The 18,493-nt window shown below is 41.8% G+C and overlaps 1 protein-coding gene across 1 annotated transcript in view; it reads right to left on the bottom strand.

The window, feature by feature from the left end:
- The window catches only part of LOC102193326 (copine-8), a 104,888-nt gene that overhangs the window by 11,735 nt on the left and 74,660 nt on the right, over positions 1 to 18,493 (bottom strand). Inside the window, exons 14-16 of the mRNA XM_005725098.1 lie at positions 6,886 to 6,932; positions 5,955 to 6,136; positions 3,815 to 3,942 (exon numbers count right to left, since the gene is read on the bottom strand). Coding sequence (XP_005725155.1) covers positions 3,815 to 3,942; positions 5,955 to 6,136; positions 6,886 to 6,932 — 357 coding nt within the window. The remainder of the gene's footprint in view (positions 1 to 3,814; positions 3,943 to 5,954; positions 6,137 to 6,885; positions 6,933 to 18,493) is intronic.

The raw sequence follows: 18,493 nt of genomic DNA, 5'->3' as shown, positions 1-18,493 counted from the left end.
ATATATATATATATATATATATATGCTGCAAGCATACATGCTGCAGTTTTGATTGGGTTTGTTATTTGAACTGAGGAGAAGAATATTTCAGGCACAGAACAAAAGCAGCAAAATGAACAGCCTCTATTAAATATTGAGTTATAAAACAGAATGTCAGCTTCACTTTGTTTAAAGAACTGGCCTGGCTCTGAGTCAGGGGTAACAGAGCTGTGCTGTTTCTTATTGTTACTATTCAATTCAGTTAAATTTTATTTATATCGCTCCAAATCACAACAACAGTCACCTCAAAGCCCTTCATCTTGTGAGGAAAAGATCCTACAAGAAATAGAGAGAAAACCCCAACAAACTCCCCTTTCACCCGCTGGGCCCATGTCCTCATTTGAGGTTTGACAGCGGTTTAGTTGATAAAGGTGAAAGGCTTGGACATGAATTGAGCTGCGGTTTGGGGACTGGCGGTGGCTCATGGGCCTGGCAGATCCCCATAGTTTACCCATAGTACTACATAGAAGTGAAGAAGTGAAAGAATTGAAAAGGGGAGGGAGGGTGGGCCACGTAAACGAGAACAAACAGCTTGTAGGACTTGGGGAACCTACATAGATGAGAACTGGAAGGAGCGTGTTTGGAGGTGTGGTCCTGCTCCTAAAATTCAGATACTTTATCTCCAATTAACAAGAAGAAACCAGCAGAACAGGTTCATGGAGGGACACAAGACACAAAACATGCTGTGGAAATGCAGAGTGGTGTCTAAAAATAGAGTAAGTGAAAATTCCAGCGTAATTACGGGAGGATTTAGGGTCACCTGATCCAGCTCTAACTATAAGCTTTATCAAAAAGGAAAGTTTTAAGCCTAATCTTAACCTCTTAAGCCCCAATGCTCCAGATACAGGGGCAAAAGGCAGGAGATCGGTTAGGCGTTGGGGCTTAAGAGGTTAAAAGTAGAGAGGGTGTCTGTCTCCCAATCCAAACTGGGAGCTGGTTCCACAGAAGAGAGCAGTCAGAGAGAGGGCAGCACGGTGGCACGGTGGTTAGCACTGTTGCCGCACAGCAAGAAGGTCCTGAGTTCAATTCTACCATCAGGCCGGGGTCTTTCTGTGTGGAGTTTGCACGTTCTCCCTGTGTTTGCGTGGGTTCTCTCCGGGTACTCCGGCTTCCTCCCACCGTCCAAAGACATGCAGCTTGTGGGGATAGGTTCATTGATTAATCCAAATTGCCACTAGGTGTGAATGTGAGAGTGAATGTGAGTGCAAATGGTTGTCTGTCCCTGTGTGTTGGCCCTGTGACAGACTGGTGACCTGTCCAGGGTGTACCCCGCCTCTCGCCCTATGACAGCTGGGATAGGCTCCAGCGCCCCCCGCGACCCTGAAAAGGAGAAGCGGAAGCAAATGGATGGATGGTACTATGAGGTTTTTAAGATAAGTTGGGCCTGAATATTCAAAACCTTGTGCTGAGTTTTTGACTTTACATGAATCTAAAGAAGAGAAGCCAGTATGGGACAAACATGCTCTCTTTTTCTAGTCATCGTGATACCTTTGTTCATGACTACAAATCAGTGAGAGGGGTTCAAAGGCTGACTCTTCTAACAGCCTGGGGACAATATGCTGTCAAAAAATGTGACAGAGTGCAGAGGGTGTGGAGCTGCCTCGTGAGCATACAGATATTTGGAGATTGGCAAAATAATGTGAAAAATAAGATAGTGAAAGAGAGAATTTTATGAAACGTTTGGAAGAGCGAGTTCTCTCAGACTTTTCTATCACTGATACAGGGCCGTCCTAGTCAATGTGTTTCTTCACAAGTTGAAATGACTGTGGTTCACGTTTGTGCTGCGTTTCCACAGATAATTTTTTGGTCTGTGGGCTGGGCAGGCCTACTTTTACATGAAAGGTAATGACTACCTAGAAATTAAATATGATATTTTAAATGAAATATTTATAGAAATCTCCTCAAGATAAACACAAGTACAACCCGTGACACGCAGCTGGATTCTGCTGGACCTCCAGTTCCACGGAGCGTTTACTTTACAGCTGTGTGCGTGTTTGAGGTTGCTCACGCCTTGGTGGAGAGGACGGTCTTTGAATCATTTAACATGTCTGACTTGTTCTCTTTTGCTTCGTGGCCAGCTTCTAGACTTTGGTGTGCTGCTCTTCCTCTTGATGGTAAAGGCGGTTTGTCTGTTTCCTTTAGTTTAATCAATAATAAATACCTTTTGATTTAATGCCAACTTTGCCACCTTGTCTCCTTTGGACACGTTTTTTACTTCCCAACAACCACTGAATATTCTATGTGACACATGGGTGTATAACCTGTGACCAGCTGCACCTCCGTGTGGTTCAGCAATTGCAGAGTCGGCAACCTCCGCCAGCTACAGCGGATTGTTAAAGCAGCTGCCAAGATCATCGGAACATCTCTCCCTCTGCTACGGGACTTCTTCCACAAGTGCTGCATCAGTAAGGCCTCCTGGATCGTGCTTGACCCCTCACATGGACTTTTTTCTCTCCTTCCAATATTCAGATGCTATCGCAGCATCGAGGCCCGATCCTCCAGACTGTAAGATAGCTTTTTCCCCACAAGCCACCGGACTCTTGAACTCACTACAGGCTCTCCCACTCCCCCCAACAAACACACCCACACAAACTGTTAACTAACTGCCTCTATTGCACTCCACATATCACTGCCTTTGTAACCCAGATGCTGCTCTATGGACAATCCTGCTCTCAAGAATCCTGCTCATGGTCACTTTAAATCACTTCAACCTGTAAATTGTAAACTGTTATTGATCCTTTTACCTTAGTCTTATCTGTGTGTGTGTGTGTGTGTGTATATATATGTATGTCTTTTGCACTGAATGGAAATGAACTGAACTGCCTCTATATTCTGTACTATATATAGCAGAGATGACAATAAAGTTTACTTTGACTTTGACTTTGATAACACACACCACAACCTGGTGACAGGCAGTGCTTTTGGGCTAATTATGGAGTTTTCCTGCTGTACTTGGGCACTCAAAACACTTTATACAACATGCCTCATGTAACCTTACAGGCACCTTTTTCTAACATTCACACATCAGAGAGCAACTTGGGGTTCAGTATGTTGCCCAAGGATACAAAGGGATGCAGATTGGAGCGCCAATGATCTAACCGTCATGGCTTTATGCTAAGCTAAGCTAATAAGTTGCTGTTGCTCAAAGGGACTGACCAATGGGTTGGAAAGGGCTCAAATACTACATAACCAGTAATCGAAAATGTGCAAAATACTGAACTCATTACAAGCTGGTTAGGCATCTGTGTTATGCTCTATTTGTATGTGTAAGTACACGATTAAGATGTGAGTAAATTATCTCCCAGATATGAAAAGCAACCTGACGAGAGACCTCGCTATAATTACATACTTGCATGAACAGATTCTTAATGTATTTTTCTTTTGGAAGTCTTTTTCTTGATTGTCCGCCTGCTCGTCTTCCCCCGCAGCATAAATTACGTTCTCATCGGTATACAGACACAAACAAACACGCAATCATCCGTCAGGCACCTTCTCTGTTTGTGTCCCGAGGTTTTTCTCCTGCATTCTAACTCTTCTTAGCTACATTACAAACATCTGCTTCAGAGAGCTCATTACAGAAAATCCGAGAACACACGTTGAGTGTCGGAGTGAAATGTACTCTCCGTTCTTTCACGCGTACTCAAATGATACGAAGTTCATTTTAAAGGAAGTGATGACAATTACGACAGCGTAAAACAGCGTGCTCAGCGTACAGAAAAGCAAAAACCGAGAGATGTAAATCAGACACTTAAAATCACTGGTGTACGTGTGTTACCTGGCCACATGGTTGATAACAGGAGAGAAGTTAGTGGGGCCGTAAAGCTGAACCGACTTAAGACTCTGGTAGTAGGCTTCCATTACACCATCAATCCCTGCACAATATGGGTTCTGAGGGTTCCCGTTCTGCAGAGGAAAGAAGAAGAGGGGATTACCTTCCATGATTGATTTGAGATGCATTCAGCAGGGCCACAGGAAGAGGAGAAGCAAGTGAATCATTTATGTACTCTCTACAGATGGATGTTTGGGGAAATCCCATCCGTTTGGCAACAACAACCATGCCACAAGTAATTAAAATCACCTTTCTTCCTCATTCTGATGCTCACTTTGAACTTCAACAGGCTGCTTATCCGCATGAACAGGTATACCTAACAAAGTGGCAGGTAAGTGTATCATCAGTCATGACAAGAGATGGGCAGTAACGCGTTACTTGCGTTACTGTAATCTGATTACTTTTTTCAAGTAACGAGTAGAGTAAGGGATTACTATTGCAAAAAAGGTAATTAGATTACTGTTACTTTCCCGTAAGGACACTGCGTTACTAAACCGTGATTTTATTTGTGTGTCTTATGACAATGACGTACGAGCATGCGACGTCCGTGGCAGCAACACGTGTGTAGATAGACCAATAACGGATAATATGGAGAGTACGACCGTGCAGCGTTTGAAGCGTGGGCGTACTTACATCACTTTGAGTTTGATTCCATAAAAATTGACAAAAACATTAGCGTCTGTCGTACACTCTGCGTGGCAAGAAAACTTCTTTCTACAGCGAAAAATGAAACTTCAAATCTGAGCAAGCACCGAGCACGCTGCCACGGGAATGTGACATTCACAGAGAAACCCCTGGATCCCCCCCACTGACATGACCACTGCGGCACAGCACAAACCTCCACCGGCTCCACTCCTGCTAAACAGGTGACAATAGATTTAAGAGCGACAGGACTCAGTGCAGCTGAATCTTGCATCTTTTTGAAAGAGCGTAAACACAAAACATTATTTTATTTTATAAGCTGGAATATGCAGAAAATAGGTTTAAATGTTAAACAAATTAGTTTCATATAATAAATTTTTGCTTGATGCATAAAGTTAAAAGATTACAAGTTTTTAAAAGAGACCTTTTTCTTTTGATTAAATTTTATATGACGGATTATGCATAAAAATAGAATTCGGCTGAAAGGTCTATTGCTTTACTCAGGTTGTGTATCATGTTTTTAAAAAGTAACTAAGTAAGAAAGTAACTAATTACTTTGAAAATAAGTAATCAGTAAAGTAACAGGATTACTTTCTTGGAGAAGTAATCAGTAATTGGTAACCAATTACTTTTTTCAAGTAACTTGACCAGCACTGGTCGGGACAGTTTATCCAGTTTATATCGAGGAACCTTTAAGACAGCAGGATTTACTCTGAGACTGCTGGTTGCAACAACTTTCATTGTCAACAACACCATATATACACTAAAGACATGTTTGATATTGCTTTTGACATTTTGGCTGGTTGTATGAAAAACATTAGAACGGATGGTTCAAAGGTCACAGTAAATAAATGCAACCATCAAAGGCTAGAATGACCCTCGAGTTATTCAAATGTAAAGCATAACTCACAACTTTTCCGTGTGACTGGGAACATTTGAGACTCTCGTAAATGAAGACATTTTTTTGTGTTTTTGTTGACAGGAGCTGCATTAAATTCCACAATGTAAAAGAACTGACATTAAAACCTGAGCCTGTCAATTAGCTGGAAAACTCCTCAACTGCTGTGTTACAAATATGCAAATCTCCATAGTACCCGTCAAGCGTGTGAATACGTAACACACCACTAAGCAGCAAATGGACCCGGAGATTAAAGAGCATCCACGGTTGTTTACCAGTACAGTGTTGTCGACCACGTTAGAATAATGCAGGCAAGCCACGAATCTACCTTTCAGCTTTGTGAAGTGAAAACAGTTCAGTGTGAATACAAATGAATAGAATAAATTTAAAAGTGTTTATGTAATTGTTTTAGGGAAATAGTAATTTTCCTCTCGTTCCCTCTCTTGCGCTCTCCAACACTAATCATAGGTCACCTATTATAAATGACTCTCCATTGACTGCAAATGGCTGCTAATTGCAGGGTACAAGTCTCAGTCCTGTACTTACCAAAGCAAACTCATGGGACACCCGTCCATCGGGTGGCAGTTTGGCTCCAAAGCCAAGTGCAGGGAACATCTTATCACTGTCGTAGTCCTGAATTATCTCTCCGACTGCCTTCAGAGCCATGGCGTAGGCATTCAACTGGTAGGGGCTCATGTAGTGGAGTGAGGTGGGCTGGGCTGGGTTACCTGTTGTGGACAGAGACAGAATCTTATCTTCAAAATCACAAGTAAGTTAAGTCCAAATTAGGAGATTTCCTTCCAGCAAGCACATAAAACAGACCGGGCCATCATGGATTGTCAGAAGCTGCAGGAACCATGATCACTGCTAGAATAGCTGCCTGAAGTTGTAAATGTTGTTTTACCACTTCTTGATTTTTCGCACATCTTTGTCACAGAGAGCTCGTCCAAAAGTAACCATCCAATAAATCTCTAGTGGTTCATGATGTGTAAATTTGTAGAAAAACACTTGAGTCATGATAGCTTCAGCGATGGAGTTAAATTAGCTGCTAATTACCTTACAGCGGCGAGAATGCGTTGCTTATTTTTTTTGTTTTATCTATCCGTAGGCAACTTTTTATATCACTACGTGGGTTGTTTTTAACAAACTGCGGTGGCTATTGAGGGTTTTGTAATTGGCTGACAAGATCAAGCGCACCTCAGCCTCTAACACATTTATTACAACTACAGTTGAAGAGTTTTTATTTCATTTAATAGGACCGGCTGAACAGCCTCAATCGTCCACCTACTACTGAGCTCAAGGGTAGATTGATAACACAGCCCTTTAATCACGGCCATCATAGCACGTTACCGCCAGGTGTGATGGAGAGGGCTATTAGGAAACACTTGATTCCCCCATCTGCATATATTTGAATAAATGCTCCCCAGGCATTCAGGGCACTCTGTGTGTCTAAATGTGTGTTTATGAGAAGACTCACCATTGGAAGCTGTGAAGTCGATGGCCACGGTGAAGTTAATCTGGGTCCTTGTAAGACAAAAACACAGAGATAGAGATAGTTTAAAAACGTCTGACCAGATTATGGCTCTGGATCACCAGAGCTCCCATAATTCAGAGGCTTCGAATTCCCTCATACTGGCACTCAAGCAAGTAGCTGTGATATTTCAGTGAACGGTTGGAAAGCTGCGGATGACCAAAAAACATTAGGATTCATCCTTTAGAGGTCATGAATGTCTACTTCAAAGTTAAAGTCGCTGGATTAGTTTTGCGAACAACTGGGAAGTTGTTATCTAAGAGAATGCGGAAGCAGTGAAGATGGAGGAAGACTGAACAAGACCAGGAAAAATAACACACCCCGGCACCCGGGATGAGAAAGTGGCACATCTCGCTTCATCAAAACATTTTTAACTTGTGAACCTGCAGGAACAGGATGTGGTTAAGAGCTCTGTAGGCCCACTACAGGTTTTTTCAACAGCAATCCTCACCTCGCTGCCGCACACACAAACACAAAAGCCTCTTCGTCTACCTTACACACATCTTAAACACCCCCAGCAGCTCATCATCTTTGGTGCTGCGCGGGGGGGTGCAGAAGAAGAGTGAGCGAGCGACGAAAAGTTCACGACACATTTAATGATCAGCCCACACGGCAGGGGGGCTCTGACATGTGTACAAACAAATTCTATTAGTGAAAAATTACCAAAGTTTTTCCACTTTGGGCTTAAAAACTACATGGAAAAGCAAGTTCGCTCTGATTTTTCTATGAAGGGAAAAAGATCAGTCGCTGCCAGTCAGCTTTTATTAATTCGACTGTGTAGGTGGAGCTGATTGAAATCATTGCGTCTTTGTGTGCTGTGATATATGTCGTTATACTTTCTAATGCTTAGTGTCACCCTGCTAGCACGAAAGATCGAAATGATGGTAAATCCGTCATTTGCTTACCTGCTTCATACTTCTATGCTGTGAGCCTATCATGATGACTTTAACTCTGTTTTTCAAGAAGCATTCAACTTTTTAAGGACTGTTTCTTACTGTATACATGAATGCCCAATATTAGCTTATCACAGATATATCAGTACAAAATGTACAAATTGTCTAACATAAAGATTTATAGAATGAAATCAATATTTGGAGCAATGTAGAAACTATGTAGTAAAATAGTCCAGCAAAGTAGCTGCAAATCACTTGTAGCTGAGTAGTATAACAAGATGAGGTGGTTTACTCAAGTGCCTTCACTGTATATTGATAACTAGTTTTTGACCTGTTATATTTATACTATATTTAACCAAAATTAGTAGCAATATCAAGGAAAAAGTGCCTTTTTTCTGATGCAAGTACAGGAGGGCCTTGCCTCCTAAAGGCAAAGCACCAGACCACCAGCTTAAATGATGTTTTCTCTCTTTACTGCTCACCTTATTTCACTCTGCGTCATAAAAATCTGACAGAGGAAGTCAAATTTTGTCCCAGTAAACAGGCAACCAGTAATAATAAATAACAAAAAGGGAATGGCAGAAAAGGAGGAATGCAATTCCCAGTTTAACACATCTCGGTGAAACATTAGTGCAAGAAAACAGCAATGCCATTGTTGCATCAGATGAGTCAGAACTATGATGTGCAATTTTAAAGCTGCCAAGAAAATAACAAACAAAAGCAGGGACAACATCAGAAGCTCCAAAATGGGGAATATTGGCTGAGTCCTTTTCAGAAGTGAGTTGCAATTGTTGAGTCACTCTCATTGATTAGCATGATCAAACCTCCACAGTTTGACTGGGAATATTTTGGGCTGCAAAATCTACAGTTAATAGCAGGATACGAATGACGTCAGAGTTTCTGAGATTTAAGCGGAAATTGTGCTTCATGCTCAGCATCTATTAACCAGACACAAATCCGAGCAAGACTACGGTTTAACTGGCTTTTGATGATATTTCTGGATTGCAGTCTAAAGTTATAAATCTAAATGTGAAGACATGAAGGTTGTTAGGCAACATGCTGGTTTCCATGGTATATTTCTTGGTCTAGACTTACATTCTGTCTGTCAGTGTCAGTCGACACACAAATAGTTTTAAACACACACACTTCATTAATAGTCCCTTTTTCTTTATGCCAAAAATCAGCAAACAGCAACTGCAATAAATAAATGATATAACTAGTAGAATATTTCCAACTGCAGTTATCAGCCATTTTTGCACTGAAGGCTAGCAAATGGAGATGTGCAGCAGAGCACTGCTGCAGAACAGGTTGAAAAACAAGATTTTCTGGCAGTCGTGATAAGGGATTTTCACAGGCAGTGGTCTTCACCACAACATCACATCTCTGAGTTTCAGTACAGGGAGAAGAGCTGTGAGCTTAGCCTGTCTTATAAACTAAACCTTATCATTCACACGTCCCTGAACCTTTTCGAGGCTGTTAGCAGCTTTATCAAGTCATTATTTATTTATTTTTATTGGGCAGTCTACATGCCCACCTCTTGTCAGATTCCCCCAAAACTTTAGCAGACGTCTTACTTTTGGGTTTACTTGCTAAAGCATGACTCTAAATAACTGAAAACAGAACAAAGATCCCCTGTTGTATTTGTTCAGTCTGACTTTGTGATAATTGCACGATTTTATTGATGTAATTGTTACAGGGGTGCATGTTTACTTTTTGTATTTTCTCTTTTTGCGCACTACAGGTGGGATGTGGAAAGTGGGGAAAAGGTGAGGCAATATTCAGGGATAGTGCTTTGTTGTTGTTGTTTTGTCTCAGTCAATGCATTATTTAATATTAATGACATGTACACAGCTACACACAGCAGATGGACAGTACAGTATGAACAAATACACCTGACAAACATCTGGGAATATTCATTCGGCAGTATTGGCACAGCAGTGTGTTGTGGGTCTTACCCATCCACAGTAGAAAAAAATATAAAAATAAGATACAATGTATTGTTTTAAAATAAAGGAATTTTCCATATTCAAGTCTTAAGCATGTTTTTTTTGTAGTGACTGAAAATTACAAAAACATTTTCTGTTTTTTTCAATGTATAGTTTTGTTTAATTTTTAATGTAAGAGGTCAAATCACTAAAACCCTTTGTTTGGGGCAGGGATAGCTCAGTAGGTAGCGTGGTGGCCCCATGATCGGAAGGTCGGGGGTTCGATTCCCCTGAACAGCTACCCTGAGGTACCCCTGAGCAAGGTACCGTCCCTACACACTGCTCCCCGGGCGCCCAATGGCTGCCCACTGCTTCACTGAGTGAATGGGTTAAATGCAGAGAGCGATTTTCCCCACGGGGACCAATAAAGTACACTTTCTTCTTATCATCCTGTGACAACATGTAGCAAACTTTCGAGGACCCCAACAATGTGTTTCTCGCAACGGTTTCTTCTTTCGACACGATGTTCTGTTAGAGTTCAACAAGTAATAACTACGGCTATAAGATATGTAGCATGTCAGCAGCATTCGGGGTAAAGGAGGAATGCCTCTTGTACTGTATATACAACATTATACAGTACATAACACACACACCAACTCCAAACAATAATAATTTAGAACCTTTAAGGGTGAAAACACAGTCCTGCCAAGGGTGTCAAACTATGTCCTTGATCCACTCATGGTAGCAACACGGCAGGAAATACAAGAATGTGGTTGCAAAGGCTGAGATGGATTTAGAAGTCTGACACTAGCAAACACAAGTGAAACAATACTGAGATGTACGCAGTAATGCACGCTCACTCATTGCAGATTCAGCACAGACTGCAGCCAGCAGCTCTGCAAACCACGCTTAAATTCTGGCAGCTACGAGGCTAAAAGCCACCAACGCTCATTAGCGTTTCTTTTTAAAACCCAGAAAAACTTACAAAGTTGAGGAAAGTCATACAGTTACTGGAACTTTTTTATCTAAAAGTGAGAATGTTCCAACATTTTAAAAAAAATGTCCACAGAAAGACTACTTTCCTGTAATACCCAAATGCCAGTGGGAACCATGTATGCATGAGTGCACTGAGTGGCCTAAAAACAGCATCAGAGGTTGTGTGATGTGACTTCTCCTGATGATATGCAAACAGATGTTGCTGGTTGGACAGTATCCATCTGGCTAGAGGAGAGGAAAAGAGGTAAAGCGAGTGAGACGAGAACAGAGATAAACAACCCATACTTGCATTAAATCTGTTAAATTAGCCAAACACAGCTATTGGCAAGCATATTGGACTTGTTCATCTGCAAGGTGCATCGCCCAAAAGTCAAATGTTGGCATCCCTTTCAAGGGTTTTTAATGCCAATCTTTGTCTTGATGTCTGCTCCTCTACCTAATGATAACCTCTCAAGCAGAGCCCCCTTCTGCTTCTATTCTGGTTTCAATGCGCAACTCACAAACCAAAACAAGGGGAAACAATATCTGTCACTATGAGTGACAGGGCTGCTTTCAAAGACACAACTCAAAATGAAAGATACAGCCAACAATTCATCATTTTATCTTTGCGGTCACAAAGAGAGGCCTCTTTGTTGAAATTCATGGGTGGCACTAATGCTTTATCAAAAGGATGAGGGAAAGACTGAGAGCAGCAGTGCTCTGGAGTGAGTTGAAGCTTTCCCTCCCCAAAAAGAAAATCAGTCATTTATGCTAATGTTGCCAGCAGATCAAGTTCCTAATTAGGTCCAAATGAACAATTAGCTGATTGGGATGAAGCTGCAAAAAAAGAGCTATCAATCAGAAGATGAGAGCAGTGGGAAGAGAGACGGAGGGAGGACTGAGGCGAGATACGGGAAAACCAGATGAAGAAATTCCTTTGTAGGCAGTCGATCCAGCCCGAGACACAGAAAAGATTTCTAGGAAATGTGTGAGAAACTAAATAGCTGCGTGTCCTGCGCTTGCACACATGGGTGTGTTTACATTTTTATGTTTGAGTGTGCATGCTTGAGTGTGTGTCTGTCCACAAAGACCTGGTCTGCCCATTATGCAACTGGAGTAAGTGCAACTGGACCATTACAGTCCATTTAGGTTTCAAACAGTGAGACAGCACTTGGCACTTAATTTAGTCACACAAGCGTGTAAGAGCATCCAGCTCACGCTCCCAAAGCACTGCCAAGTTTCAAAGTGCTCTCTGACTTGCGGTGCTGCTGGGAACACGGTCTTGTTTGTAGGGAGACTTGATGATGCGATTTCTCCATTAGCAGTTTAGCAACAGAGCAAGTAAACATGCGGTATGTGCGTCTAATATGGATCTCGTCCGCCCAGCATTCAAATATGACTAAACTGTCTCCCGTTACACAAATATGAGAAATACAGGGATTATACTTACTACTTCTGAATAATAATTTCCACATGTGACTGTAACCAGAACTCAGTTGTGCATATGGATTGTACAGAAGAATTCACTGGCTAAGGGTTGTGGGCACAAACAGTCTTCAAAAGTTCAATTCCACGTGCTGGCTTCTATCAAGGGTTTGGAATTGTACCAACTCTATCACTTCAGCAAGGTCATGTTGTTGAAGCACTTTATATTATAAGGTAAAAATCAGACAATAATATGCTCCCTATGAGCAAGCCCTTGCAACAGCAGGAAGGAAAAAACAATAAAAAACATGGTAGTCTGGTGCATTTTAACACTAAGAGACCTTTGGCTTGTGCTGCGATCGGTTGACAATAACCAAAGGTTAAATGCAGAGTGGTGTCTGTTGATGCCAATGCAGTTTAGATGTCTTCTGGGGTGGAGAATGCATATGTATGAACCAAAAAAGCCACAAGCTTTCTTAAAGCAATTAAACTGTACTTTTAAATTTAATGCATACACCAATAAACTCAGCTGCCTCTCAGACAGACAGACTGGAAATCCACTGCTTTGCACTGCAGCTGGCACTCTTTCTTCTGCTCTGCATGGTACATGAATTACTGCATGGAGCAGGTTCTGGGTAGTGTGACCCCCAAAAGCTTGCGGTGGATCTCTGGAGCAGAAGACAGTGCCAGCTGCACAGCTGCAGTCCAAGATGTGAAGAGTTGAAGTCCCTCTGGCTGCGGGACAAGATCGTCTCTGCATTAGCAGCTCAATAAAACCGAGGACAATAGATCTATTTTCAGATCCAAGCCAGCCGGTGTGGAAACAGGTTATTGTAAGGGGTGGAGCCACCTGGTTAGCAGCAACTGAACTTTCAAAATAAGAGTGTGAGGATCAGAGGCAAGAGGATTCTCTTTAATGCAGAGAAAAAAAATAAACAATATCGAGAAAGACTTGTCAAATATAATGAGGCATCTGTTAGAATCTGTTTGTTAATGCATCACAATTTGTGTGAAAACTCTAATTGTGCAAATAATATTCCACAAACTGCCAAAAACAGATGTCTAAACTGGTCAGATTTTGCAGCATTCAGTCAGTATAGCGTGTTATAGCCAGCTAATTAAAAAGTTAATGAATAAACATTATAAGGAAAAAAAACAACTAATTTTTAGCAAAATCCCGCTGGGTAGTCCCGGATGGAGGGAAAGGATCCATGACAGGACCCTTTTTCCATGGCAAAGAAGTTTCAGCTCGTATGATAACAAAGCTACCTAGCACACACTGAACTTGGGGAAATGATGCAAACAAGAGCATGTAAAAATAAAAAAGAAGGTGAATCTAGAAAAGAGAAGAAGGAAGTTTGGGATAAAGACTAGCAGCCCATTCACAAGGAAAGGGAGAAATGAAAGCCTGATTGGCTAGAGGCTGTCAGAGAGCGTATGGGATACATGAGAGCTTGCGATTGGCTATACATTGCCAAAAGCCAGAAAATAAAAAGGAAATAAGGTGCTATGATTGGCTCAGTGCCTTAACAGGCTAGACGGAGAGGTACGAGAGCATGCAACTGGGGAAATGTGAAGGCCTAAAATTGGATGTGGAGAGCTTTGAAAGACTGAGATTGACTAAAAGATTATTGAAAGTCAAAAACAGGGAAACGAGAGTCTGTGATTTGCTCAGGGCCATTGAAGACTAGATGGTGAAATCTGAGAGATGCGAAGATCTGACATTGGAGAGTGAGAGGTACGAGAGACTTGGTATAGGAAGTTATTAGAGCCTGAGATTGGCTAGAAGCTAAGAGCACCTCAGGGTCCTTAAGGCTTGAGGTACAGAGAGGATGACATCAGAATTAACTCTGATATGTAAAGCGTGAGAATCAAATGACCATGGCCCAGTGGCTAAGAGAGGAGGATGAAAAAGAGAGGTCTGAATAATGCCGAGGGATTAGACGGCACATGAGTGGTCCAATTCTGAATAAATTTAGACACAGAGGGATTGACGTAAAACTGAGAGGAGGCAGAGTCTAAAATGTATCCAACTTCAGAACGTTTAACAAGAAAACAGAAAAAGAAAAAGGAAGAGCACTTACTTAAGGCTCTTTTGGCTTTGGCATGAATCAGAAATTAACAGCAGAATTGGGTAAAATCAGATGTGGAAATGCCAAACTGAGGACTGAAACAAGAAGCACTCAGAGAGCACAAACCACCCCCAGCTCACTCTTGTTATTCCTAAGGGAATATCACTACATTTTCTAAAAATCCCTTTTCTTTCTTTGTGCTTTTTAAATGTAGTTTTGTAGTGCAGTAAAAACAAGTAGACTTTTGTTGTTTGCACATAAATAAATAAATCTAAACCTGCCATCATGTAATATCTTGCAGACTGCAGAAGACTAAAAGAAACCAGACCTGAAAATAGAGAGGTGGCTAATGGGAATGGACTGGCACAACAAAACAAGGATTCTGCACTTGGCTGAGATGTGTGTTAGTATGCACTGTGACTGGCTAATTTTATTATCTTGATGGCATTTTATGTGTTATTATTATAAGAGAAGCTTATTAGAGTAAAAGAATGATGTGCCTCTAATCGGGGCTATTGATGCTCCGAAGAAACAGATCAAAAATCAACTCGGGCCAGTTGAGTTTCAATTTATCAGCTTTTCCCAGAAGCTGCGTCTCTCATTCTGTAAATTGTGACAGACAAAAACCTCTCTAATAACGCCAACACAAAAAAATCCCTTAAGACTAAAATGGCTAAAAGTCCATTTTATTTACGAGAACATTTTGATTCTTTCTTTCCCCACACAGCTTGGTTTCCTGACTGCGAATGGGCCCGGGGGGAACTCTCAGGCAACAAGGCATACGAAAGAAGCCGTAATTCAAATGAAAGCAAAAGCTACCGTTTAATAACTGTGAATATGTTTGTTGTAGAAACTAAGAAATTGACACTGACAGCTATTTCCTTGTGAAGTTTAAATGGGGGGAGCTGCTAGAGGGGTTGAAGACAAAAAAAATGTGAAAAGCAGGCACCACAGAGGATCTGAATGGCCAAATGTTTATGGTTGGGATTATTTCATTAGAAGGTCATCCAATCACAATACAATCAGAGAGGATTCATACCAGTCAAACATTTATTCATGCAGCATAACAATGAACTTAAACATGCGTCCAGTCTTAAAGTAGTCTCGCGACGAGAACAAAAATGAGGTCTTGCAACATTCCAGTATTTTCCCAAGTTAGTAGTAAAAGAAGACTTTTTAGCAGATAAATACCCAACCACCACCACCAGCTAGTCCGTCTGCTATTTACTGCAGCACCAGACAGGCAGCTTCCCAGATGAATGTGCCTGATCCCATCTGCCGGTGGATCACTGACTTCCTGACGGACAGGAAGCAGCATGTGAGGCTGGGAAAGAACGTCTCGGACTCCCGGACCATCAGCACCGGCTCCCCTCAGGGCTGTGTTCTTTCTCCTCTGCTCTTCTCCCTGTATACTAACTTCTGCACCTCCACCCACCAGTCTGTCAAGCTAATCAAGTTTGCAGATGACACCACCGTTATTGGACTCATCTCGGACGGGGATGAGTCTGCCTACAGGAGGGAGGTTGTACGTCTGGTGTCCTGGTGCAGCCACAACAACCTGGTGCTGAATGCCCAGAAGACAGTGGAGATTATTGTGGACTTCAGGAAGCACACAGCTCCACTCCCCCCCATCATCCTGACTGACACCCCCATCACCTCTGTGGACTCGTTCCGCTTCCTGGGTACCACCATCACCCAGGACCTGAAGTGGGAGCCCACCATCACCTCCGTCATTAAGAAAGCCCAGCAGAGGATGTACTTCCTGAAGCAGCTGAAGAAATTCAACCTTTCAACACAGACGATGATGCAATTCTACACCGCAATCATCGAGTCCATCCTCACCTCCTCCATCACCGTGTGGTACGCTGGAGCCACTATCAGGGACAAACAGAGACTGCAGCGTGTTGTGCGCTCTGCTGAGAAGGTGATTGGCTGCAGACTCCCATCCCTGCAGGACCTGTACACCTCCAGGACACTGGGGCGTGCAGCTCAGATCTCAGCTGACCCTTCTCACCCTGGACACAGTCTGTTTGACCTGCTCCCCTCAGGCAGGAGGCTCCGGTCCATTCGCACCAGAACCTCTCGCCATAAGAACAGTTTCTTCCCCTCTGCTGTCGGACACATGAACAATAACCGTATGACTGTTCCCACCCCTAACACATGACCCTACGCTGTGTTCACTGCATCATTCCATGTTTGGCACTGATCACCACCTGCACTCATGTATATATCATGTATATATCTATCTATCTACTTAGCACTTTTAATTCTTATTCTCATTTTTATTTTCATGTCTATTTAAGCTTAATTTATAACAGTATGTTTGCACTGAAGCACCGCAGCAATTTCCTAATGTTGTAAACCCGCTCAACATTTGGCAATAAAACCCTTTCTGATTCTGATTCTGATTCAGTGAGTTCAGTGTTACTTTAACTGATGGCGTGAGAATAGTGAGAGTGAACTAAAGCAGCTAAGTTTTATTGTCAGAAAACAAAAACAAATCGATAAAGGAGGGAATGAAAAATACAGTGATGATGCTTTTACATATCGTTAGCTTCATAGCATAAGTGCCTAAGTCATTTTTTGGTCAAATTGAGATTTTTGCCTAACTTTACTCCCCTACCACTGCTGCATCATCCTGTCCGTCTGCCTATGTCATCACAAAAAAATGACTTAGGCACTTATGCTATGAAGCTAACGATATGCAACTGTAGAAATGTCATCTATTGTTACCCTTGAGTGTGGCTGCTTTAAAGTAAGCTAAATGTGTCCCTTAGGGAAAACGTTTCTCTTTGGACATTGGCTGCTTTTTTGTGCTAATTGTCCATCTAGTCTTTGTGCCTGACCATTTTTTCCCCTTTGTTAAGTCGCTTTACACCTATGAATCGCTCAGTAGTAGCTCAAGGCACAAACCAGTGTTTTGTCCACTAATTTACAATTAGTTTGGAGTCGTAGCAAAGAACCCATTTTAAATTCAAAAAGTTTTAAGAAACTGGACAAGGAAGACGTGACAGTTCTAAAAAAAAAAGAAAAACTACATACAACAGATGGTTAATATCTTAAATTTATGCCCTTAAGAAATAGGAAAGAAATCCACCAAGTCAACTGATCCATCTACTGTTCACCGAGGCCTCATTGGCAATGATCTCGGTGGAAGAGTAACTGTCAGGAAGCATTTTTTTGGGAAAGAAAACAAGTAAGCCATCAGACAGTCATCTGGTAAACATAGTGAAGGCTATGTCAAGGTTTGGGGATTTTACGAGGATTGATGGAATTATAAACAGGAAAGTACCATCAGATTTTGATCCACCATACAATACCATCTTGGAAGCTTCTGATTGGAAACAACTTCATTTTTCAGCATCACAATGATCCCAAACACACTACCAGTGCAATCAAAGCATACCTGGATAGAAGAACACTCAGTGGAACACCGTCAGTCATGGACTGGCCTCCCCAGAGCCCAGACCGCAACATTGTTGAAGCAGTGTGGGATCACGTTGACAGAGAACAGAACAAAGTAGCCAGTTTTCCTGTACTTCAAGCATCCAAGGAGCTGAAGACCAAGCTGCTGGCTTTTATTGTGATAGCAATGTCCCCCAAAACAATAGTAAACTTCCTTTATATTCAGTATTTGGCCCATACAGATTATATTACCCTACGTTTGCTTCTCTCCCACTCCCTTATGCTCACATGTACTATATTTTAATACACTTGAGTTCCCAATAAAAGTGCTCTCATTTCCATATTTTTCTGTTTCTGCTGTCAGATGAAATGACCATGAAGCAGTGACACAAACACAGCCATTAGGACTAATATGAGCCAGCTGTCACTTTGAAGCCCTTTTTCAACCATTTTTTGCTACTCTGCTCAGCTAAAATACTAATTTTATAACAGCGATGACGTCTGAGAAAGATATCACCATTCACTAAGTTTAGGCAAATGCCTCTGCTGTGATTTCAGCTATATTTATATGTAAAATGATCCTTCTACAAATGGTAGGGACAAAATGTCTTAAGCTTTCTGTTAGCAGCTGACGGCTCGTGGAGGGCAAAAGAGGCAGAAAAGAGGTGCTGCAGTAAAAGTTTGACATTTTTGAACAGTAAAGTCTAATTGGGCTACTTTAACCTCCTAGGACCTGCCGTCTACATATGTGGACATCACATTTTGGGTTATTTAGACCAAAATACTCAATTTTGCTCTACATGGGCCTGATATCCACTTACGAGTGCATTATATGCTACTGTTCTATCAAAATTGTAAA

The sequence above is a fragment of the Pundamilia nyererei genome, unplaced genomic scaffold (assembly GCF_000239375.1).
Source record: "Pundamilia nyererei isolate P.nyererei 1_Seehausen unplaced genomic scaffold, PunNye1.0 scaffold00014, whole genome shotgun sequence".
NCBI classification, from domain to species: Eukaryota; Metazoa; Chordata; class Actinopteri; order Cichliformes; family Cichlidae; genus Pundamilia; species Pundamilia nyererei.
The sequence above is the reverse complement of the archived record's forward strand: the minus strand, read 5'-3'. Positions and strand labels throughout refer to the sequence as shown.